At 40.9% G+C, this 26,316-nt stretch overlaps 1 protein-coding gene across 3 annotated transcripts in view; it reads left to right on the plus strand.

Moving 5' to 3' along the window:
* adcy3a (adenylate cyclase 3a) overlaps window positions 1-26,316 on the plus strand; it is a 171,991-nt gene that overhangs the window by 111,863 nt on the left and 33,812 nt on the right. For all 3 annotated transcript variants that reach the window (XM_047360985.1, XM_047360983.1, XM_047360986.1), the window contains exon 20: window positions 4,789-4,913. In XM_047360985.1, coding sequence (XP_047216941.1) covers window positions 4,789-4,913 — 125 coding nt within the window. The remainder of the gene's footprint in view (window positions 1-4,788; window positions 4,914-26,316) is intronic.

The raw sequence follows: 26,316 nt of genomic DNA on the forward strand, positions 1-26,316 counted from the left end.
AAATTTGCATATTTCATCCGACCAAAAAAAGAAAAGTGTTTTTAATACAAAAAATGTCAACCTTCAAATAATCATGTACAGTTATGCACTCAATACTTGGTCGGGAATCCTTTTGCAGAAATGACTGCTTCAATGCGGCGTGGCATGGAGGCAATCAGCCTGTGGCACTGCTGAGGTCTTATGGAGGCCCAGGATGCTTCGATAGCGGCCTTTAGCTCATCCAGAGTGTTGGGTCTTGAGTCTCTCAATGTTCTCTTCACAATATCCCACAGATTCTCTATGGGGTTCAGGTCAGGAGAGTTGGCAGGCCAATTGAGCACAGTGATACCATGGTCAGTAAACCATTTACCAGTGGTTTTGGCACTGTGAGCAGGTGCCAGGTCGTGTTGAAAAATGAAATCTTCATCTCCATAAAGCTTTTCAGCAGATGGAAGCATGAAGTGCTCCAAAATCTCCTGATAGCTAGCTGCATTGACCCTGCCCTTGATAAAACACAGTGGACCAACACCAGCAGCTGACACGGCACCCCAGACCATCACTGACTTTGGGTACTTGACACTGGACTTCTGGCATTTTGGCATTTCCTTCTCCCCAGTCTTCCTCCAGACTCTGGCACCTTGATTTCCGAATGACATGCATAATTAGCTTTCATCCGAAAAAAAGTACTTTGGACCACTGAGCAACAGTCCAGTGCTGCTTCTCTGTAGCCCAGGTCAGGCGCTTCTGCTGCTGTTTCTGGTTCAAAAGTGGCTTGACCTGGGGAATGCGGCACCTGTAGCCCATTTCCTGCACACGCCTGTGCACGGTGGCTCTGGATGTTTCTACTCCAGACTCAGTCCACTGCTTCCGCAGGTCCCCCAAGGTCTGGAATCGGCCCTTCTCCACAATCTTCCTCAGTGTCCGGTCACCTCTTCTCGTTGTGCAGCGTTTTCTGCCACACTTTTTCCTTCCCACAGACTTCCCACTGAAGTGCCTTGGTACAGCACTCTGGGAACAGCCTATTCGTTCAGAAATTTCTTTCTTTGTCTTACCCTCTTGCTTGAGGGTGTCAATAGTGGCCTTCTGGACAGCAGTCAGGTCGGCAGTCTTACCCATGATTGGGGATTTGAGTGATGAACCAGGCTGGGAGTTTTAAAGGCCTCAGGAATCTTTTGCAGGTGTTTAGAGTTAACTCGTTGATTCAGATGATTAGGTTCATAGCTCGTTTAGAGACCCTTTTAATGATATGCTAATTTTGTGAGATAGGAATTTTGGGTTTTCATGAGCTGTATGCCAAAATCATCCGTATTAAGACAATAAAAGACCTGAAATATTTCAGTTAGTGTGCAATGAATCTAAAACATATGAATTTTAAATTTTCATCATTACATTATGAAAAATAATTAACTTTATCACAATATGCTAATATTTTGAGAAGGACCTGTACATGGGAGAAAGCCTACACAATTCATCTCACTCTTGGCGATCGAGCGGTTTGACAGAAAACCGTGAGACCTAGAACAATTTTAAAGATATTGTGTGAAAGCAGAGGCCCGGCCCTACAAACTGACCGAAAATGGTGACTTGAGAGCGAAATCTGTGGCCGTGACGGCGAGTTAAAAATAATTTGTCCTGAAAAAAATCCTCTGTTTCTACACTAGTTAACTGCCATCTCCACTCTAGGGGTGGGATTTTCTGGCAAACCTTGTGTCGCTTGGAGTCTAATTGTAGAGAAACCGTAGCAGTTATCAACAAACCGTTTTCACTTCTGAAAAGCCGGCGGATTTCTCTACAAACTGAAAGTTAAACTGTGTTTCTAGGTGAAAGTATGGTGATACAGCGAAGCCTCAAAAACAGTGAATTTGGAGGATTTCTTCATTCCCTGACTCCATTCATTCCTATGGGATTGTTTTGGGGAGGGGGGGGGGGGGGGGGGGGGGTTCGTTAATTACGTCGCCATGGTAACTCCAAACACCAAGAAAAGTAATAGCACACCTCCCGGGACCGAGGCGGACGTTTTAATATATATATTGTGGGGGTGCGCGCTGCAGTTCGGGCCACATTAAAGTGGATAGGTTTTGACCAGGTGAATAACAATAGGTGCCTGCCATGCATTGGAGGCAGTGCATTATTTGCTTTATTTGTGTGAATGCTGAAGGCATTCACACAAATAAAGAAAAACAGAACAACAATAAGTGAGAATGCATTAATGCATTCTCACTGATAAGAAGAAAGAAATGCCTACTGCATTCACACTAAATATGCATAAGAGTTGTAGCTATAAATTAGTCTAGGACTAATCAGTAAATCGGACTGAAAGATGGTTGCTACTCCTCCTCGCCCAGTATTTCGAGGTATGTGGAAATTTCAATAATTAGGAGTTGACTCGTTTATAGTAAAATAATCCTCTTGCTGCCACCAGGTTTCTGAGAGATAAAATAAATCAATCTGATTGTCACAAATCAAGTCACTAACTAACAAAGTCTTTGAAGAGAGAGATCTAAGGCACATTTAATTTTCTTGTTTTTCTTTTCTGTCTGAGTTTTATTTAATTTTATGAGATTTTAATGATTTCCTCCTTTGGATTTTGTTTTTTAAAGATTTGATTTTGGCCATGGGCAAGACATTGTCTTAATAGGGTAACGGGTGGGTAGCACTACAGAAGCTGCAGAGAGGAGTGTTAAACTATGCACCCTGCTTCCTGCTCTGAACCCTGGGTTGTCAGAGTTTTGGAGAACTAATAAATTCGGGCAGGTTACTAGAAAGAAGAATGCTCCAGCCAAAGTGGGATGGAATCCGTCTCTCTGGATAAGACCAGGATTTCACCAAAATGTTCGCCAATTATCAATGTAGCCCACATCGTTTTCTGGACACCACCTAGACAGCCAGTGGTTGAATGACAATATGCGGCTAAACATGTCATCACTGGTCAGATCAGGGAGGGGACTAGAGAACATTACGGAGTCCAACATTGTTTTGGCAAACTTATACACCCCGAAGCAAGACTAACTTTGGTGACCTCCGATTGGTGTAACCGGGTGTCATTACCGCCAGCGTGTATTTACGCTTATCCTTAGCCAGCAGTTTCTGGTAGGATTTGATGTCGCCCGTTCTGGCCCCTGGCAAGCATTTGACTACGGTCGCTGGTGTCTCTGGTGCCACGTTTCTGACTATGGAGCTGCCAATTACCAGAGTCGGATTCTCAGCAGTTGTGTAGCTTAATGGGGAAAATCTGTTAGCAACACAGACTATGTTTCTACGTACCGTCACCAAGCCGGCCTCAGGTCCCGGCTGTGCAGGATCTGCTGAAGCACTGCTATGGGGATCTACCCATGGTGGCTCTGTGCTGGCCAAGGGGCCTCGGCTATCTGCTGCTAACAGCGTGGAGCCGGGCCTCCAATTCCGACACCCTCGCCTCAAAAGCTACAAAAATGCTACATTTATTACATGTACCATTATCACTAAAGGAGACAGAGGAGTAACTGAACATCTGACACAGAGAGCAGGAAAGAGGAGGAGACTCAGAGAGAGGAGGAGAAACAAGATGGGTGGCCATGGTGGAGCTAACACTAAGCTAGCGACCCTTTACCACTACAAGAAAAACCGTGTAAAACATGGAGGGTCTCCAAACGTTAAGTGCAGCCATAGAAAATATGTGTTTTAATGTGCCTGTGTGTTAGATACGTCAGAGATGTGACAGTAAAGAGAAATCAGATCAAATCAAGAGAGCCTTCACACACCAAACAATCCACCAAGTGACGTAATACGCCTCACCACAGTCCACCTATAATTACCTGTAATATATATCTATACCTATAATTTTTCATTGTATAAAGATTTTTATGTATCAGGAATAATTTTGCCCTTATTAAAAATTTTAAGTTTCCATCTGCATTAATCCCCTGTACTGGCAATTTAAATCTGGATTAGTTTTGGATTGCAGTCAGGGGTCGCAAACAAATCAGATCAGTGGGCTGCACTTTGGACACCCCTGATGATGTTAAACAATTTTTTTGTAAAACTAGAATCTCAGGTATTTTGATTTCTAATTAATATTACAAGCATTCATTTGCTACTGTGGTGAATTAAGTGAGATTAAATCATACTATATAATGTCACAATCCCAGCCTGATCAACATAAAACAAAGAAAAGATCTGAGAATCCACATCAACTATGTCAGTCTGTCATTTTCTATATCACTTCTTCCATAGTGGGTCGTGGGGAAGCTGGTGCCTATCTCCAGCAGTCTATGGGGGGGAGGCAGGGTACACCCTGGACAGGTCGCCAGTCCATCGCAGGGCAACACAAACAACCATGCACACACTCATTCACACACACCTAAGGTCAATTTAGAGAGACCAATTAACCTAACAGGCATGTCTTTGGACTCTTTTGGGAGGAAAGAGTCCAAAGACATGACACTAAAACGTGTCATGTAAACTTCCCGATCGGAATATTCTGTTAGCATCTAGCCAGAGGGACTAGCCACTCAAGGCGGAAATACGACACATTGATGCGGGGTGCACATGCACACACAGGCCAGTCAGCCTAATTCAGAATAACTTGATCCTGTCAAGCGTTTAAGTGCGTGCCGATACGATTGTCAATTGGCATATACCACAACTGTCAATTGGATTACAATTTCATTCCGATCCTGCCAAATCCGATCAGAATATTCCGACATGTTTACATGTCACATTTTTAGTCCGATAGGCTGTTTATTTCAATTATGTCCATGTAAACGTAGCTACTGTCACATGACTTCACGGTTTTGATCTTTCATTTAACATGTAAACTGTCTCCCACAGGCTTGAACAAAGGTGGAGTGCTAGCTGGAGTCATTGGTGCCCGGAAACCCCACTATGACATCTGGGGAAATACTGTGAATGTGGCGAGTCGTATGGAGTCTACAGGGGTTATGGGAAACATCCAGGTACAGTTCTGAGCTTTCTGAAAACAACTTGACTATTAAGTTCATTCTAAGTTTACTGGTAACTATTGAATGTAGGTTAAGGAACACTTCAATTTGACATATGTAGAGTTAGAATCCTACATATTACAAATCGTATAAGATTAAATGTATTTAATGGGACTATCACTTTACCTGTGTATGTACATCTACCGACCAAAATAAGGAAGTAAGCATCACAGATTTTTGAAAAGAAAAAAGTAAGGGTTAAAAGCTCAAAATCAAACTGAAAACTTGCTCAAGGAAGCCCTCCACAGAGTGTCTACTCTCTGCATTACCAAATGTGGTCCAATTATAGTTAGCAAATTCGTAACCATAGAAAACTACATTGTGTTTAAATTTCAAAACTATTTTACAAGAATCAATATCCAACAAAAATGAATATATTATGATGGAAAAAACACATTTTAATCAAGTAACGAGGAATGACAAAGTTGTGAAAGACATTTTATAACTTTACATTGGCAACATCACACAGCTGTCTGCATGACCAGTCCATCATTGTTTTTCTCTTTGGCCTCATTTCAATGCAAAATGTTTTAATCAAACCTGTGTCAATTAGTTTTTGGATAGTCTTCTCCTCTGCAAAGCTCAGAGTAAATATAAGTGGTTCTCATTAGGTGAGTATCGAGTCATTTTCTGTTTGGTCCTGCTTTTTCACATTTTGAGTCTGTGGTTGGCTGCCGTCTGTGAGGTTGTTGACGATCACTTTAGTTTTATGGGACTTGTTAAGTCACAGCTCATATCAGACATATCAGAGTAGCAGAAAGAGAATAAGTAGCAATATTCTCCCCAAGAGCTTGGTCAACAGATGATGTGGTCCTGCTGGCCCCCTGTAGCCAAGACCTACAGCATGCACTGGGGCGGTTCGCAGCCGAGCGTGAAGCGGCTGGGATGAAGATCAGCTCCTCCAAGTCAGAGGCCATGGTTCTCGACTGGAAAAGGGTGGCTTGTCCTCTTCAGGTTGGAGGGGAGTTCCTGCCTCAAGTGGAGGAGTTCAAGTATCTTGGGGTCTTGTTCACGAGTGAAGGGAGAATGGAGCGGGAGATTGAACAGACGGATCGGTGCACCTGCCACAGTAATAGGGACGCTGTACCAGTCCATTGTGGTGAAGAGAGAGCTGAGCCGAAAAGCGAAGATCTCGATTTACCGGTCGATCTACGTTCCTACCCTCACCTATGGCCATGAACTTTGGGTCATGACTGAAAGAACGAGATCCTGGATACAAGCGGCTGAAATGAGCTTCCTTTGTAGGATGGCCGGGCACTCCCTTAGAGATATAGGGTGAGGAGCTTGGCCATCCGGGAGGGGCTCGGAGTAGAGCCGCTGCTTCTCCACGTCGAGAGGAGCCAGTTGAGGTGGCTCGGATATCTTGGGCAGCGAGTTCTGGGATTTCCCAGTACACCGCTGGAGGGACTATTGCCCCTTTACCACTGGCTCGATTTGGCCCGACTCAGCTCCACTCGGCTCGCTTCGCGAGCATTTCCATTACTGTTATTTCATTACTGGTACCTACTTTTTTGGTACCTCCTTCTTAGCAGGGCTAAGCGAGGCCGAGTCGGTACTGTACATGACGTGAACATACGGCTGTTTACTGATTGGCCGTGGGTGCGGCCAGCTGTAAGAGTCGACCAGCATGACAAAAAAACAACCAGCATTTTCAAATGTGCATTCAAGCGAGTGAGAGAAACATGTGATGTAGTTCGCACAGTTATCTGGAAAAATTACCCCTTGGAGCAACGACGAGGTGCAAGCTTTTCTGGCGATCAGAGGAGACTGCAATATTCAGCGGTAGCTGAATAAATATATAGGCAACAACTATTAGAAATAAAATGAGACCTAATTCAAATCTTTCCAAGTCTCTTAAAGGGAAAGTGAAATCTTTAATAATAATAATAAAACAGATGTCAAAATCCTACTCATCAAATCTGATTGTCAATGCAGTCAGCAGATTTAATCCCCAGCCAATAGACGTGTTACTTCTTGTTTTTGTAACGCGTTTCAGTCTTTTCTTCTTTACATTGGGGATTGGGTGTTTCATTTGCGGTTATGCAGCACGACACATGATGCTTTAAAGCCGCGCCTCCAGGAGGTGTTCCCTTCAGCAGAGCAAAAGCAGGTCTATGGAAATGCAACACACAACATGCAGAGCCGTGCAGAGTTGTGTGAAGGCGTGCGGTGCTGTTACGGGCTGGCCAAAACGAGCCAGTGGAAAAGGAGCATTTGTATTTTGGCTGGCCTGGGAACGCCTTGAGCTCGCCCCGGAGGAGCTGGAGGTGGTGTCTGGGGAGAGGGACGTCTGGGTGTCTCTACAGAGTCTGCTGCCCCTGCGACCCAGTCCCGGATGAAGTGGAAGATGACGAGTACGACAACGAAACGAGCCTCGACCATCTAAAATGGCGCTGGGGGAAGCTTTTACATCTTTTAACAGTGTAAACATATATAATGCCCTTTATATTTTCATTACAAACAAAGTGACAAAATATAAATATAACAGAATGTATTTTATTGTCATTGTCACATTTACAACAAAATTGAAAAAAATGTATCTGGTCAATGCATAGCAAAATAAATAGTTTATGTCAAATAGAAAAATAAAAGCAGTTTGTTAAAAACATAAATTGAGAACACACAGACTGAATTGTTAATCAGACTGAATTGTTAAGAGAGCTAAGCTGCAAGCTGGATACGGTTCTTGAACAGAATCGTAGCCTGGACGCGGCTTTTGGACTCAGAGGTGAAATGATTTAATCATGGAGAAGGTTGTTCGCTCTAGCACTCCGGAAAGTCCCAGAAATTTTGATATTTGGATTCGCTATTGAGAGATGACAGTAAAACCTCTTAAAGTTGTTGGAAATCCACACAACTGCTTGAACCACTTTTATTTATTTATTGTTTTTCTAAATCTGGTGCCCCAACGTGGTCTTGGCAACTTCTGCTAAGTGGCTATCGACAAAATATCTCCTGGATGTTATGTAAACATGGTGCTCTTTCCCAGCACCCCCGAACAGCTGTGACCCAGATAAGACTTTGCAGAGAAAACTTCCATCTCTCTTCTCAAGGACAATGGCGTTCTATCTGTGTTGACAGTCTAATTCTTGCACACACACTCACAGTTATATATTCGCACCCCCAGGATTCCACTGCACTCTTGCAAAATCTTTTTCTTCTTGTGTGTTGCTTAGACCTGCACCTAATTGCGTGTTTTCATTACTTTTTCATAGATTTTTAGCATAGATTTTTAGTTTTATCAGAAGGATTACCAGCGAAAACCAGACATTATTAGTAATAGTAAACCCGGAAGGATTATTAATTATTATTACTCCCAAGGATTATTAGAGTCATTTGCTTTGTTTTTCTGTTTGATTTTCTGTATCATTGTCCTCATGTACAGCGCTTTGAGTGCCTTGTTGCTGAAAAGCGCTATATAAATAAACTTGACTTGACTTGACAAACAATTCAATTCAAATTCAATTCAAAAATGCTTCATTAACGCCAAAGGGAAATTAAATGTTGTTGGAGCTCATTATGCACGTTTCTTCAAAGAGCCGTTGTAGGTGCTGATGGCTGTGGGCTGGAAGGATCTCCTGTAGCGCTCTGTCTTACAGCACATCTGAAGAAGCCTCTGACTGAAGACACTCTGTTGTTGTACAACAGTCTCATGAAGAGGATGCTCAGGGTTCTCCATAATGTCTTTCATTTTATGAAGAATCTGTCTTTGCACAAGGATCTCCAGAGGTTCCAGAGGAGTCCCCAGAACAGAGCCAGCCTTCTTTATCAACTTGTTGAGCTTTTTTAAGTCCCTGGCTCTGATGCTGCTACCCCAGCAGATGATGGTAGAAGAGATCACACTCTTCACAACAGACTTATAGAAGATATGTAGCATCTTGCTGCAAACACCAAAGGACCTAAGCTTCCTCAAAAAGTATAGTTTGCTCTGTCCCTTCTTGAAGACTACTTTACAGTTGCATCTCCACTCCAGTCTGTTGTCCAGGTGAACATCGAGGTATTTATACTCATCCACCACCTCCACCTCTTTTGTCATGATGGAAATAGTGTTTGACCTATTCCTGTTTCTTTTCAAATCTACAATCATCTCCTGTGTTTTATTCACGTTCAGGATGAGATGATTGTTTCCAAACCATGCCACAAAGCGGTCCACCCCACAACTGCAGAATCATCTGAATATTTCTGTAGGTGACATGAGTCTGTCTTATACTGGAAGTCTGAGGTGTACAGAGTGAAGAGGAATGGTGATACAGTCCCCTGTGGTCCTCCTGTGCTGCTGACTACCTGGTTAGACACACAACACTTCAGTCTCACAAACTGTGGTCTGTTGGTCAGATAGTGATACATTCCCCTGTGGTGCTCCTGTGCTGCTGACTACCTGGTTAGACACACAACCCTTCAGTCTCACAAACTGTGGTCTGTTGGTCAGATAGTCTTTGATCCAGGAGATTGTTGAGGCCTCCAGCGAAGTCTTCTGGAGTTTCTGACAGAGCAAATCAGTTTGGATTGTGTTAAATGCAAATGAGAAATCAAAGAAAATGATCCTCACAGTGCTACTCGCTTTGTCCAGATGATAGTGGGTTTGTTGAAGCAGGTGTATGATGGCAACTCCAACTCCACAGCAATAAGCAAACTGAAGGAGGTCCTGATAGTGTATTGTTTGCTTACTCAGGTGGGCCAACTGGAGTCTCTCTAGGACCTTCAGATATGGGATGTCAGGGCAATAGGTCTATAGTCATTGAGGACTGATGGGTGAGTTTTCTTTGGTACTGGAACAAGACAGGAGGTCTTCCACAACACTGGAACCTTCTTCTAAAGGAAACACACATTGATGCTGATTGCACCATTTTCATTATTGCATTTCAACAGAAATATTTAACCATCAGTATTTTTAGCAAAGCAACCTTTGTGAAAACTATACTTCTATTGTCATTTGTGAGGCCCTCATTTCACCTCATAACTTGTCAAAACAATTTTACTGTGTAATGTACATATATCAGCCAGGCATGTAATAAATAAATACTATGCATCCATAGGTTTGCAGTAACAAATTATAATCGTCTATAATTGGTAATTGGTCACTGGCTCGATGCAATCTGCAGGGTTTCTTTAGAAAGAAAAACTTTTTAACCAATTAGAATAAATAACTGAATCTGACTGCACTGTTCGATAGTTGGAAATAATTGGAATGTATGTACATGATTTGAAATCTGTATGATTCAATTGAATTGACCTAGCCCATTTTAAATGTACCCACCTTTCACACAATGCAACAGGAAACAACACTTGACCCATTATTTTTACCTCTGCCTTCCTTCCTCCCTGTTGGATGGAGTAAGGGGGAGTCAGGGGGAATCAGGTTTAGCCTGAACCGGCTCAGTTATGGTTGAGGTGCAAACACACCTTCCATTTCTGCTACCTGTGCTACCCCTTCTCTTTTCCAATGGTTATAATCAGTCTGACAGAGAGAGGTACCTCCAATCCTTGTGGTTTTTAGTATAACAATGGCCACCAGTGGGCTCTAGATGGACAAACTTTATCAGTTTATTATTTTACTTAGTACCCCTACACATAGCCCATTCTAAAATGGTCAAACTCTAACATTCAGCAGTTTATTTTAACCTCCCTAACAACCCCGCACCATTCCAAACCCTTTGTAAAGTGCCTTGAGACGACGTGTGTTGTGAATTGGCACTGTGTAAATAGAACTGAATTGAATTGAATTGAATCTTCAAAATCTTCTATTGAATTAAAATTATCCACAAAGTATTTTGAATGGTCCCCACACTTCCTTAAACATTGACAACATTCCCTTTCAGCATGTAATCCTTTCCAGGGGAAACACTGTGAGCATTTGTTTCATCCAGTGCACCAACTTGGGCCTATGATTTTTTTTGTGTTCTGTTAACTTGTAAAATACACATATTTATCATTATTTGCTCATCCTTTGTAAACTTGTATTTTTGATATATTCCTTATACAAAGAGCACAGGATTTTGTGGGATAATTTGAGATAATTGTCTCGGCAGCTCTCTACTTTATCCCAGAAAAGTCCCACTTCAGAACATTGCCACATTGGTACATTTTCAGAATCAGAATCAGAATCAGAAAAGCTTTATTGCCAAGTACGTTTTTGGACATACAAGGAATTTGTTTTGGCGTAGTCGGTGCAATACAGTACAAATTAAACAGTACAAACATATCTACAATATAATATAAATATAAGTGCACAATTTTGATTATATCTATGCAATTTTTCTGGTGTCACAAAAATTCTCATGAGCCACTTATACTGGACGAGCCTAAATCTAGTATTGACTAGTTTCTTATGTGTTTTTGAACATGCTAGTTTCCAATCCTCTCTTAAAATATTTTCTGATAGATTCTCATTCCACGCCCTCAACTTAAAATTAGAATTGTCAGTTGAGTTGGACAATAACAAGCCATACAATTCTGATATTCTTTTTTTCCCACTTCCGCCTCTCAGCTTGCTCAGACGATTTTTCCCCTCTCCCTGCTTGCATTCTTTTACTCTTAACTTTTTATCTCATTGCCAAAATTACGGAAAACTTGGACAAAACTACTGCATTCCAGTGACTCCCAAGGAGTAGTATTATTTTTATTTTTTCTAAAGGATTTCCCCATGTTCTTTTAATCGAAGCCAAAAGAAGGGCAAGTTGACATCAGCTAATCAGGACAAGATGCATTTCTTCACCACAGAGGACAACAAACTTTAACAGAAATTGACTGTTTTGGAGATGAAACTCCATCTACTAGCAGTGAATACTGAGGTAAATATGTGGTACAGCGATAATTCAACTCTGCCTGTGATCCCAATCAGTAACAGAACGCCAAACATAAACCAACCGGCAGCCCCCCTAGCATGTTTTAGAAACAAGGCTAAAAAATCAAGCAAGACAACTCACTGGAAGATCTCTGCAATTAAATAAATTAGAATGGCCAGAATTACAGAAATGCCCCCGTTTCCCCAGGAAAAAGGAAACTTTGAAAATGAGCTGTTGTCACAACTGATAGGAGTGAGCCAGCTGAAAGTCCCCTTCAAAACAGATGTGCCCCACTACAGAATGAAAAGCATAAAAAATTATCCATCTTCTGAGAACAATAAAAGTTATGAGAACAATCTATATTCTAAAGTCTTCTCCTAAGGTGCCACAGAAAGAGTGCCCCATCGGGCCTTGGCCCGATGGGGCTGTTTTTCTGCAACAAGAAAAACAGCGAAGGAGGATTTAATTCATCTACTGAATGCAAATAGATGCAGACTGACCCCCCTATTAAACCTCCCTCAACCCAGACCCCGACCCAGACCGCAGAGAAGTCTGCCTTCTCTCCACGAAGCCTAGTTCTTGCTTTTCGTGGTTTCACTGACAACATGAAAGATATTTTTAAGATTGGGACCCAAATTACTATTTTCCATTCAACCCCCCCTGTGGCCCAGGCCCTTCTACAATACCAATATCTTCCAAATGCCACAGGGCCCCACCACCTTCTAATTTATCTCCTTCAAATCAAGACCTTCAAATCTCTTCTCGGTGATACAGTCTGGGTCCCAGTGGTGACTCTAACATAAATGATAATTTCCCTGAAAAACTTGGGCCCCAGATGGGAGATACTTGTAAAATCTCTGTGCTTATACATGACAGAAAGAACAAAGCTAAAAGGTTAAGAGACAGCAATAAACAATCAAACTTAAAACCCATAAACCATCAGGGACAACCAGACACAGAGTTAATATCAGCCACAATGGTTACATGAATTTAATGAAGCACCCGTTCTGATAGAGTCGACGCCTCTGAACTACAATGTTCTTTGTGAGAGCAGACAGCAAGGACATGGTGGAGGGGTGGACACTTTGTTTAAAGATTCACTAAAGTGTAAAAAGGTATTTCTGGGCAAATTTGACTCTTTTAAATATTTGGCTCTCCAGGTAAAGGGCCCAGTCCGAACCATGTTCTTGAATATTTACAGGCCTCCTAAGTCCAAAACAAACTTTTTCAGTAATTTTAATGAGCTTTAAGCTGTGATATGTGTTGACTATGACAGTTTAATTATTGTGGGAGACATCAACATTCATATTGACAATCCTGAAGACAGAAGTGGAATAGAACTATGTGAAACTGTTATAAATTTTGGTTTGACTCAACATGTTAAACAGCAAACCCACAAACAGGGACTTATTTTGGACTTGATCATCACTAAGGGTCTAAACATTTCCAAGGTGTCTGTATGTTGCCCTATCTGACCACTTTTGTTATTTTTGAAATCATCATCTCCAATGACTCAGTTAGCTAAAGAGACATTATAAGAAAACACATATTTTTTTTTCTTTGTTGACATTATTTTCCAAACAAGTGTGCATCCAAACTTTTTTCCATTTTTTAGACATCCCCTTGACACCAACCCTGAGAAGCTGTACACACAATCCATATGTGTTTTGGACAAAACCAACTTTGCTATTTTCTATATAACACCACCTTTCCAAGCACTTTTCCAAACAACAATTAGATTTTCTTGTCCGTTCTTCTCCTCAAGGTCTTCTTACTGAGAATCACCTGCAAACAAACAATTTACATTCTGTAGCACTATAAGGGTACCCCCAAACCCAAAATTATTTTACAAAATCTGATCTCAATGGTGATATAAAACCCATCCAATTTTCCCAATACTTTTTAAATTTGCCAAATTCTAATCTGATGGAAAAGGTCAGCCTTTCCATCGTATATATATATTATGCATTACATCAACCCAATCTTCCCTTTTAGGAGCCTCTGCCTTCAGCCACTTCCTAGTAATGTTTTTTTTTTACTAGCAACCAACATGATTCTATACATATATTTATCAGCAGATCTTGTTAACCTATCCTCCCCTCTTCCCATGTAAAGAAACTCAAATGTGAATGGAGTACTCACCCTCAGCACTTTATCTATGCAATTCTTTAAATCCTGCAAATAGGGAACTATGTTGGAGCAATCCCAAGACACATGGAAGTGACTAGCTCTACCTTCACCACATTTCCTCCAACATCTTGTATCTTGGTATTTTCTTTGTGCTGGTGTAATGAAATATCTTACAATATTCTTCCAGCCAAACTCTCTCCACGAGAGGAAACAAGATGTTTTCCACTGTTTCCTACATATCTCCTCCAAATTCTCCTTTGAAAGCCTCCAGTTAGCTTCTTTTTCCCATTTCACCTATATGTTTATTGTGTTGCTTCCTTTTAAATTTTCCAAACCTGTGTACAATTTGGAAATCCCCCCCACACACACACACACACATTTGATTTATTTGCTAGCATAAACATCTTAATTATCCCAGATTCCAGCTCAACTAAATTAATCTTTATTTCCTCAGTATAGAGCCTTAATTGTAAGTACCTGAAGAAGTCTTTATTATTTAAACCATATTTGTTCTTCATTTCCTCAAAGCTTCGTAGAGTATTTTTCTTAACCACCTCCCCGAATATCCTCGGACCCTTTTCCCAATTATTAAATGTTTTGTCTAATACATTAGGTTTGAAATCTGATTCATGAGCAATCCAACTCAGTACTCTACTTTGCTCTGTCAACCCATATTTTGATATAATCTCGTTCCATATGTCAAGAGATAAGCCCAACCATGGATTCGTCTCATCCCCAAGGTGTATTCTCAAATTGTTATCATTTATTATGGCTTGTAGTGGTATCATGGGTGACATAGCACATTCTATGTCTTTCCATTTTGCTGAAAATGACAGATTGCATATGTTCAGGAGAGGTTTTAGCTGAGCTGCTAAATAATAGCTTTTCAAGCAGGGTAGGGCTAACCCCCCTCTATCCTTGGGTAACTGCAAGGTTCTAAATCTAATCCGCGGTCTCCTTCCTTGCCATATGTATCTTGAAATGATTTTATCCCATTCTGCAAATTCACTTATCTGTCACTTCAACAGGTAGAGTTGAGAATAAATACAGTAATCTTGGTAAGACATTAGTTTTATTCATTTTCACTCTTGATGTTAAATTTATAGAGGAGACTAAACTCCACCTTCCCATATCCGATGTTATTCTAGCCAATAAAGGGCCGTAGTTTATAGATTTTAATTCAGATATGGCTTGAGACAAAACTACTCCGAGGTAATTCAGAGATTTTGAATCCCATTCCCAATTATATATTTTTTTAATCATATAATCCGGTGGGTAATTAAAGGAGAGAACTTGGGTTTTCTTTGCATTTAATTTGTATCCCGACAGCAAACCAAACTCGTCCATTGTATTCATTAATGCTGGAAGTGACCTATCTGGTTGTGATAAGTAAATCAATACATCATCTGCAAATGATGCCATCTTCTGTTCTCCTCCCTCCATGTGTATTCCCTTTATATTTTCATTCTGTTTTTTGGCTGAGAGGTTCCAGATATATTACAAATAAAAGTGGGCTAATGGAGCAGCCTTGGTGGCAACCTCGTTGTAACGTAAAAGCCTTTGAAAGATTCCCATTAACTTTGATCCTAGTTGTGGGTTAATAATATAATGATTGTATAGTTTTTGATAAATGTTTTGTTAAAGCCAAATTGTTCTAACACCTTATATAAGAAGTTCCACCTGACAGAGTCGAAGGCTTTTTCTGCATCCAATCCCAATATTACAGTTTCTGTTCCTCTTTTAATAATATTATGCATTATGGCGCGGCGCTGATGGTGTAGGGGATAAGTGCGCAACCATGTACGGAGGCTACAGTCGTCGAGGCGGCTGTCCCGGGTTTGAGTCCCGGACCCGGCAACATTTACCGAATGTGTCCCCCTCTCTCTACCTCCTTTCCTGTCTACCTACTGTCAAAAATAAAGGCTAATAGTGCCAAAACAATATTTTAAAAATAAATAAATAAATAATACTAGAATATTTTGCATTTCCTGCGAAAATGCAGTGTGAATGTTGAAAGCTGAATTTTTTAGCTGAAAGCTGGCAGAAACAAGCTGACATTGACTGCAAACAATCTGCTAAAATTTAATGAATTAGAAGAAAACAGAAATGCTAAACTCATGTTGAAAGCTGGCAGAGAGTGGCTAAGGCTGAAAGCAGAATGTCAGCTGAAATCTGATAAATTAGTAGAAATAGCAGAAACAGCAAAGAAAAACTGTCATCTGATCTGTTTAAGCAGGAAGACTACCAGGTGTAAAACACCGTAACAAGGTGAAGTTACCTCAAAACAGCTTGAAATAGTTGTTGAAATACAAGAACTGACAAAAACATGAAAAAAGCAGGAAAGAGCTGCCCATAGATGAGCTGAAAAAGCATAGACTGAAGCAATAAAATAGCCTAAGAAGTTGAAGTCAGTGCTAAAATATATAAAAAATGGCAGAACATTTAGAAAAAGGAAGAACTAACAACAAATACGATGAAGAAACACAAAAACAAACAAATTTTAACTTCTGGTCCTTGTTACTAATATCATTGAAATGTTAGCAATTATTTTTTTTAAAATACTTTAAATTAGGGACATGATAAACAATGTATATTATTCCACATAGAGATATGGTTATATGAGAATATTAAAAGAATTTTATGAAATACCATGTATTTATAAATTCTTCAATTTGGCTAAGTACTGTGGAAATGAAGGTTAATAATGTTTGCTTAAAAAAGTAATTAATTCAGGCACTTGTGAAATTGCTCAAATTGTACCTTCTAACGTCACGGTCATCTCAGAATATTTTGGGAATTTTATTATGAAATATGGATTTTTAATATATTTCTTAATTCGGGTCATTATTTGCTTTTTCTCAATAAACAACTATTTATTTATTTTTTTGTTGAAAAGTCATGGCATGGACCTTCTAAACAATGCACATTATTATAGATATAGATGTGATTAATTGACAATATTTTGGTAATTTTATGACAAACTATGTATTTTAAGGATTTTGTTTTTATTGGTCAAGTACTATAGAAACATTAGTTAAGCGGTTTTGGCTGGATAAAGAACAAAATCCAGGGACTGGAATAAACACTCAAATTGTTGCTTCTACCATCAAGGTCATCTGAGAATATTTTGGCAATTTTATGATGAAATTTGAATTTTTAATGAATGTTTAAGCTTGTATTGTGTAAAAAATGATTAAAATGTTTTTTTGTTGAAAAACCATTACATCTAGGGACATTCTAAACAATGCATATTATTGTAGATATAGACCTGTGTTGGGACTCCACCCATGGGTTACAACATTAAAGGCCAGTAAGAACTTTTCTGGAACTTTCAAATAAATCGCATTAACCTACTTCCAGCACAGCCAGGAACAGGAATAACACTGGACTTCCTGTGACGTCAATTTTTGAATAAAAACCCCGTTTTGCAACACACTGACCTCTTCCATGCAGGTCCCCAGCGGAACTGGACGGAGGGACACAGCGAACTAATGTCTCTTTGCTGGCAAACAGACATAAACTCTTCAAACTGGATCCAAGAGTGTCATACGATCACATGATCGTATGCACTAAGTTAAGTAGGTATAAATTGCTGTTTGTGTATACGGTATTCATTCATTCATGAACGGGGTAATTAAGGTGCAAGCGTAGCTTGACTTTTCTCTCTGAGGTCTACAGAAGCAAACTGTGTTCCAGAGAGTTCCCAGCAGAGACCGAGTGGAGCAGTTTGTCCCTGTCTGAAGGAAAGACAACGGGACCACATCACCGTGGCTACAGCAGTAACGTGCAGTTCAACTGGCCCGGCAGAATGACCCGCCCCACCCCACAACTACGGAGGTTAGCTGCAAGTTAACCCTTTGTTCACTGTGGAGGCTTTCCTCAACATTGTCGTCCCGGACAACTTTTCCTCAGCACGGTTCACATAAGAGGTAGTCTTCTGGGCAGAGAGAGGTAGTTTAGAATGAAATAATCTAAACATTTTGCGTTTTATGATGTTTGATTTTGTCAATCCTTTTATTAGCGGTATTTTAAAGGTATGTGTTTGATTCTGATGATAAGCTTCTTTTGTTAGCCCCAACCGCTAATGGTTAAGAACACGTGAGTCAGATAAAGATCATTTACCCAAAAAGGTTGTTAGTTTTCAATCTAGGAAATAATATTTCCCTAAATATTATGTTACTATACTTGATAACTAAGTAAACACCATTAAGACCCATTTATCCAGAAAGATTTGGTTCTTATTCAAAATAATATTTTCTTAAATATTATTTTAATATTTCCTTAATAAAGATTCCATAAATATTCAATAAATAAAGGCAGATAATTAAACACCATTAAGCCCCATTTCTCCAGAAAGATTTGGTTCTTATTCAAAATAATATTTCCTTAAATATTATTTTACTATTTCCTTAATAATATTTGTTTAAATATTATTTTAATAAATAAAGGCAGCTAATTAAACACCGTTGAGAATTGTTCATCCAGACAGTTGGTTTTATTCAGCAAATCATTCTTTAATTTGGCTGTCATGGCGGATGTGACTGCAGCACGCTCTTCCGGATCTCCTGTTTCTTCTAGAGCTCGTGTTTTTTACACTTCCTCTCAATTAAACTAAAGACTCTAAGCCAGGATGAGATTGTTATGTTGGCTGTCAACATTTTGACTGAGATTGGATAGAAACGTCAAAAAAACACTGTATGAGCTTTGTTCCTCTACTCAGCGTAACATCTCGCATAAAGGAGCACAAAAAGACGTCAATAATGTGAAGGCCTGCCTTAAAGTGCTAAATGATGCGGGGACAATGTTCCCAGATTTGTGTCTCATTACTTAGATGAGTTGCCACCAGTGACTTTTACAAGCAAGGATGTCTGAGGCCTGCTAAGTAAAATGGAACAGCTCTATGGTACAGTTTCTGCCATGAAGTAGACACTTCAATGTCAGGCTAAGGTCAGTGAAGGCCTACACGATGTCACGATGGTGGACCTGCAAAGCCGGATGTCTGATGTCAGTTTGATACCAGCGAGGGAGAATGGCACTGCGGACATTGACCTGAACGCCGCCCGGGACATGGGACACTGTCTTCAGGGACCGGAGGAGCAACCGCTCTTGGCTTCGAAGGGAGATGCACCATTGATGTGTACCGGAGGAACTACGCTGTCACCCGGATCTCCAAAGTGAAGCCAGGTGGTGAAATGGCATCCTCCACAGCCAAAAGAGCCTGCAGTTGCTAAGTCGGCGCCTCACTCTGGATTCTCTCTGAAAGCAGAAACAAAAAAAAAGCAGGACAAACTATTGTTGGTACTGGACCCGCAGGGAACATTAAGATCGTGAAGACTAAGCTGGTGAGTGTTTTTGCCTCGAAATTCTCACCTGACTTAGAAGCGGAAACGCTTTGTGCTTACCTTAAAGCCAAACTTGGGCACGATGTTACACGGCACAGAATCAATACTGTTAACAGCAGGTATGCCTCATTTAAAGTGTCAGCTGAATGTAGTGATGTGGCTGTTATGTATAACCCCAAGCTTTGGCCTGAGGAAACTAATGTGAGGCAGTTTTTTGAGCCACGGAAAACCATTATTGGCGCAAGTGCTGTTCTCCCCTCCATGGATATATGTTTCCCTGTTGCTGGCATGAGTAAAAAGTAATACGGCTGCTATGGACATCGAAGTTATTTTTTACAACTCTCGTGGAATGCTTTTTAGGTCAGAGCGCAGATGATAAAGCTTGCGATTTTGTTGTTGATCAGTTGTTGCAGCACTGCGACATCTTGTGCTTAGAAGAAACCTTTTTAGCCAAGTAAGACTTAAAAGGATTAAACTCCATTAATGATAGTTTCCTTGGTTCTGGAGAGTCTTCTACCAACCTCAGTTTAGGAATTAAAAGAGGAAGGATACCAGGAGGTATCCCCTCCTTGAATCACCACCTTAACGTGGTGGAGGGGTTTGAGTGCTCAAATGATCCTAGAGGCTATGTTGTCTGGGGCCTAAATGCCCCTGGTAGGGTCTCCCATGGCAAACAGGCTCTAGGTGATGGGTCAGACAAAGAGTGGTTCAAGAATCCTCATGAAGAAAAAAAATATCGAGGCACGTAACGTCGCCCGGTACGGCGGAGCCGGGGTCCCACCCTGGAGCCAGGCCTGGGGTCGGGACTCGTCGGAGAGCGCCTGGTGGCCGGGTTGCTCCTCGCGGGACCCGGCCGGGCCAAGCCCGAACGAGAGACGCGAGGCCATCCCCCAGTGGGCCCACCACCTGCAGGGGTGTTAGGTATTATTTAGTCAACTCAGAGGTAAGAACGATACAGTCAGAGTTACTTGTGACAAGGGTAGCCCACTTTGCAGTGAAACTACAAAGTTTTGACACCCTATCTCTTTATTTATATACACAATTCAACAGACAGTTCAGACAGGGTGTATGTGTGTGAGACGGAAAGGAGGCTGGTTCACACAGAGATAACAATGATCTCACACACACAGGGAGGAAGGCATAGTGCAGGTGCCTTGCAACCCAAGGTTTTTACATGAGTGATAACAAGTTTTTGCACCCATCCAACAGTCCCTCCTTTTATCACAAGTAAAAACATTTAATATAAAAACGAGTAAGAAAAATACTTTGTATGAGCGAAAACCCACGGACGGTAAACAGATTATATTTTGTGGGAAATACTCATACGCCCTCGGCGACCATTAAAAGTTAAATGTTGATTAATACTTGAAATCATAAAAATAAAAGAATAATACTTGAAATCATAAAAATAAAAGAATAATACTTGAAATCATAAAAATAAAAGAATAATACTTGAAATCATAAAAATAAAAGAATAAGAATAATACTTGAAATCATAAAAATAAAAGAATAATACTTGAAATCATAAAAATAAAAGAATAATAATAATACTTGAAATCATAAAAATAAAAGAATAATACTTAATTAATGAAAACAGTGAAACATAATAAAGGAATTTCAAAATCTGCCCTGTTTATGTCATCATTGTACTTTTTCTCATTTCACTTAAGCAACAACTTCTTTCGATTTTCTGCTGTAAGGTCATTTTATGAAATACAATGTATGAGTACACTCAGGCTTTTGATGTGATTTATTTACAACATGTCATCATAATCGTCCCCTTCATTTTCATGTATTTCTACCTAGTTCAGTGTTGCATATGCCACCATGAACGATACCAGAAATTCTGTAGGAATGGATGTGCGTCATGTTCTTCCGTCAGTGTTCTGAGATGGGTCCCGTCTGATGTCCATCTCTTCTGGTTCGGTATCACCTCCTGTGGATCCTGCTTTAGATAGAGAAAGAGTCCTGCTACCAGAATTAAGCTCAGGCTTATCAGTCCTGTCCACATGTTACAGAGAGCCATTTTATAATTGGGCGCAGATCAGCTGTTTTCTTCACCGGTTTGAGACGCTGGGCCATATGGGTCCTCCAACCCCTTTGAATCCGGACTTCCTTCTGCTTACCCCGTCGGTTGGTTTGGCTCCTGTAAGGGCAAAACTGGCTTACAGTGGCTTTTATGGATCCAGGAAGGCCTCTCTGCTATTTTCAGAGCTGTGGGCGTTGTCAGGAGCACTTGAAACGGCCCTTTCCAGCAGGGGGTGCTCCAATCCTTCCTGTGGAGTGTCTTAATCAGGACCAGGTCTCCAGGCCTCAGGTCGTTCTGTGGGATAGGAGCAGAGGTTATCGGCAGACCACTGGACATTTGTGCTTCTTTTGTCTGCAACATTTTGTTCATCCACTCAGCTAATGAAGTTTCCTGTTGTGCTTTCTCTATTTCATTCAAATCAGAAGGCAGAGGAAACGGTCTGCCATGTACTATTTCAAATGGAGTGAGCCCAGATTGATTTGGAGTTATTCTCATCCATAGTTTGACCAGAGACAGACAGTCTGGCCACGGTCTGCCTGTCTCCTCAACTGTTTTTCTCAGTCTGTTTTTTATTGTCCCATTTGTTCGTTCAACCAGCCCAGCAGATTGTGGGTGGTAAGAACAATGATTTTTTAACTGAAACCCTAATGCTTTAGAGCACAGTTCTATTACATTATTTACAAAATGAGTCCCATTATCTGATCTTATGATTTTTGGGATACCATATGTAGGGAAGAAATGTGTCACTAAACTTTTTGCCACCGTGAGCGCATCACAGTGTTTCGCAGGATACATCTTAACCCACTTTGAAAATGCATCTATAACCACTAAACAATATTTCTTTCCCCCTGACCATGATAATTCTATGAAATCCATGTGTATCGTGTGAAAGGGATGAATTGCTGCTGGGAACTGGCCTCTTTTGGGTCTCATGTTCCCCTGTGGATTATGTTTGCAGCAGATAATACATGATCTACAAAAATTCTTTGCATAGTCAGAAAAATTTAAAGCATAGAATTGATGCTTCACCAGATGTGACATATTTCTCTGTGACACGTGGCATTTACCATGAGTCACCACCGCCGCCGTTTTATATAGATTTTTTGGTAAAACGGGTTTGTTTTCTATGTGGTATATATCATCTTTTTTCTCAGCCCCTCTTTTCAGCCAGGCCTTTATTTCAGTACTGGGTGCTGTCTGTTGCGCATCTTTCAGTACTGACATGTCTATAAATAGCAGGTCAGTCATTTTTAGTGTTAGGGGTTCTGTTGCAGCTTTCTTTGCAGTTATGTCAGCAAAAGTATTCCCCTTTGTTTCTGTGCTAGAATCTGTTTGGTGAGCCTTACATTTACAGAGTGCTATTTTACCAGGTAGCTGTATTGCTGATAATAATCTTTTCAAAAGATTAAAATGTGTTAACTCTGTTCCTGATGATGTTTTAAAACCTCTATTCTGCCAGATTTTAGCATGGTGGTGTACTGATCCAAAAACGTATTGGCTGTCTGTGTATATAGTAAGTATCTGTCCCTCATGTAGTTCACATGCTCTCACTACAGCATACAACTCTGCAGTCTGGGCTGAGCATGTTTTGGGCAAGGATTTAGCTTCTATTATGCTGTCAATGGTTGTCACTGCGTAACCAACTCTATTTTTCCCATATTCATCTTTTGATGCTGACCCATCTACAAACACAGTTTGTGAGTTAGGCAGTGGCGTTTGGGAAATGTCCTGTCTGGGTTTGGTGTCCTCTTCTACTTTTGCTTTACATGAATGTGGCAGTCCGTCCTCTGCCGTAGGTATTAAGGTACTTGGGTTTAACGGGCCACATCTTTGCAAGGTAATATTTGGTTGTGAGAGTAGTAGAGAAGTTAATGCAATATGCCTTGCATGTGTCAAAAAAGGAAGTGAGGTCTGTAGTAAAACAAGTGAAACAGAATGGGGAACTTTTAACGTCAGCGGGTGGCATAGAACTATTTCAGCTGTTTGCTTCACTGCTTCAGCTGCAGCTGAGCATGCTTGCAAACACGCAGGAAAACCCCCGGCCACCGCGTCAAGTTTCTTTGAGTAAAAGGCTAGGGGTCTATCTTTAGACCCAAAGGGTTGTGTCAGTACAGCTTTCATATAGCCCTGACATGAGTCCACGCACAGCGTGAATGGTTGGCTGTAGTCTGGTAAGGCTAATGTAACTGTGGTTTGCAGTAAGTTCTTTAAGTTAATAAATGCTTTTTCCCCCTCTTCTGTCCAAATAATTTTGTCCCTTAATGTCATGTTTGTTCCATAAATCATAGATTGTAATGGTTGCACTATGGCTGCATAGTCGGGCAGCCACTCTCTGCAGAAATTACAAAGTCCTAAAAAGGACATCATTTGCTGCTTTGTTATTGGTTTTGGGGCTTCCTGTATGGCTGTTTTTCTGCTATTCAGCAGGGAGCGTCCATTCTGTGACAGTGTGTGCCCTAAATAAACCACTTCATTTTTACAAAACTGCAGCTTATCTCTTGACGCCTTGTGGCCTGTTTGGTGTAGGTGCTTTAACACAGTAATTGTGGCCTCTTCACAGTGTTTTTCTGTGTCTGATGCTACTAAAATGTCATCCACATATAGCAGAACTTGACTGTGTTCTGGTATTATGCAGGTGCTCATTGAGTACCTTAATGCTTGTGTATATACATGTGGGCTTTCACTGAAACCTTGTGGAAGCCTAGTATAGGTGTATTTATTTCCTTTAAACTGAAAACCAAACAAATGCTGTGATTCTTCATGCAGTGGTACTGTGAAGAAAGCATTACTAAGATCTATTACTGAGAAATACTTTTTATCTGGGGTCAGTGAATGCAGCAATGTGTGTGGATTTGAAACATCTGGAGCTGCATGCTGTACAATATCATTTATTTGTCGGAGATCTTGAACCATTCTCCACTTTCCTGTGCTGGCTTTCTGCACTGGAAAAATAGGTGTGTTACACGTAGCTTCAGGGGCTTCTCTTAATATTCCTGATTTTAACATGTCCTGTATTACTGGCTTAATACCTTCCTCGGCTTCTGGCTTTAAGGGGTATTGACGGACTAATGGCCTTTTTTCAGATATTAGTTTAACCTTGTATGGGGGGAACCCCTTTATTAATCCTACATCAGTTGATGATTGGGACCACAGTTCAGGTGGGACAGCTTTCAAGGCAGAGTGTTTTAGATTTTGTTTTTCTTCAGCCAGACACTGTAGCTTTCAGTCAGCTTCATCCATATGCGTTTTTGGATGTACTCTGATCACCCACCCTAGAGTGAGTCTCCAGATCCCTGTATTATGATCTATTTTCCAGTCAGAGTCTGTTGATGCCTCATATCTCCCTCTCTCAGCTCTTTGTAGAAAATGTTCTGAATTCTTCCATTGACCCCCTACAGGTTTAGTCAGTGATAGATGAGGGGTGTGGTCTTTAAACAGTTGTAGTTGTTTTTCCGACAGTAGGACTGAGGCAGAGGATTTCCCTGTTTTGGGGTCAACATACAGATGCTGTATGGTAATGGTTTGATTATTCTCTCTATGAAAAACAGTGTCATATTGATAATCTGGCCCTGCAGTGTTTTTGTATCTCATAGTCACATGGAGTTCAGTATCTGGCATATACTGAGTTTGTTGAAAAATTTGTTTTTCTCTTGTTTTTCTTAGCAGCTCTCTAGCTGTTGGGGATGGTCCTAGATCTAGAGACCAGTAATAGTGTGGTTGTGAGGACCCGTGTACAACTAGGGCTCCCTCCTCAACAATAGCTTTCATGCCTGTTTCTGTAGACACGATGTTTATGTGTAACTTCTGCATAATGTCTCTCCCTAGCAGATTTACTGGACATTTCTGACTAATTAGAACGGGAGCCTGGCATGTGGATCCTGTTTCAGGCTCTTTTATGATCACCGGTGTGCTTAGATAATGGACCTCTGATGTACCGGCTGCAGATCTAACATGTACTGCAGTGTTAGAATATTTTACTCCAGGTGGGGGTTCAGTTAATACTGTCCTACATGCCCCCGTGTCACACAAGCAGTTGTACACTTTTTCATTTATTATTATGTTCTTGTAGGGTAGATCTTGTGATTTGCTTAACGCTATCAGTTCTAAGGCTGCTTGTATGTCAACTTCCTCCATATCAGAGTTATCTTCTTCCCCTGCAGAGGGCTGAGGCGGTAATTGTCAATTTTGGTTGGAGTTGGGGTTGTATACCGGTTTCTCCTGACAATCTCTTGCAAAATGTCCTTGCTTGTTGCAAAGCCAACAGTTCTCATCTCTTGCTCTGGAGCTTTGTAAGTTTACTTTGCATCCTCTGGCGTAATGCCCTGTTTTGCCACACCTCCGACACACAATGCTTTGTGTGTTTCTGAAATCTCCCCCTCCTCTGCTCCCCCCGCCTCTAAATCTTCCCCTCCCCCTTGACGAGTGTGCTGACACTTGTTGCAATGTTATTAAACCATCTTGCATTGTGAATGTGTCTGTTTTCCTGTGTTGTTGCGTTTTGTGTGCATGGTCTGCATATTCCAACGCCTGGGTGACAGTGCCTGTATTCTGGTGTACCCAATGTTTATCTATGTACCGTCTGAGCTCAGGTTTTAATCCTTGCAAAAACGCTCTCTTCAGCTGCTGTTGATATGCCCCGCCTTCTACCTCATTGTATGGTATAGTAGAGTTTGCTCTGAAAACACGTCTCATTCTATCCAAAAAATCTTGTGGGTCTTCCTCATCTTTCTGTTTACATTGTGAGATTTTGCCGTAATCTGCTGTCTGTGTGTATTCTGTTCTGATTCGGTCATAAAGGATGTGTAAGGCATCTCTTAAATCCGCTGAATTGTGCGCCATTGAATTTCCCTGGGCATTATTTCCAGTGAAATCTCCGGCTACTCTACACCAGCGATGGCCAAAGAGCTGAGAAAGACACTGGTGCATTTCTCTGCCATTAAGATGGAAACTTCCTCTGAGTTCTGTGATAGCTGCTAAAAATTCCGGTACACCTTCCTGCATGTTTGGGATACCTTTTAAAGCGGCAGTTCTGTCTTCCTGCGTCCATGGCCTATATACTAGAATGGTTGGCG

The sequence above is a fragment of the Girardinichthys multiradiatus genome, chromosome 3 (assembly GCF_021462225.1).
Source record: "Girardinichthys multiradiatus isolate DD_20200921_A chromosome 3, DD_fGirMul_XY1, whole genome shotgun sequence".
Lineage (NCBI taxonomy): Eukaryota > Metazoa > Chordata > Actinopteri > Cyprinodontiformes > Goodeidae > Girardinichthys > Girardinichthys multiradiatus.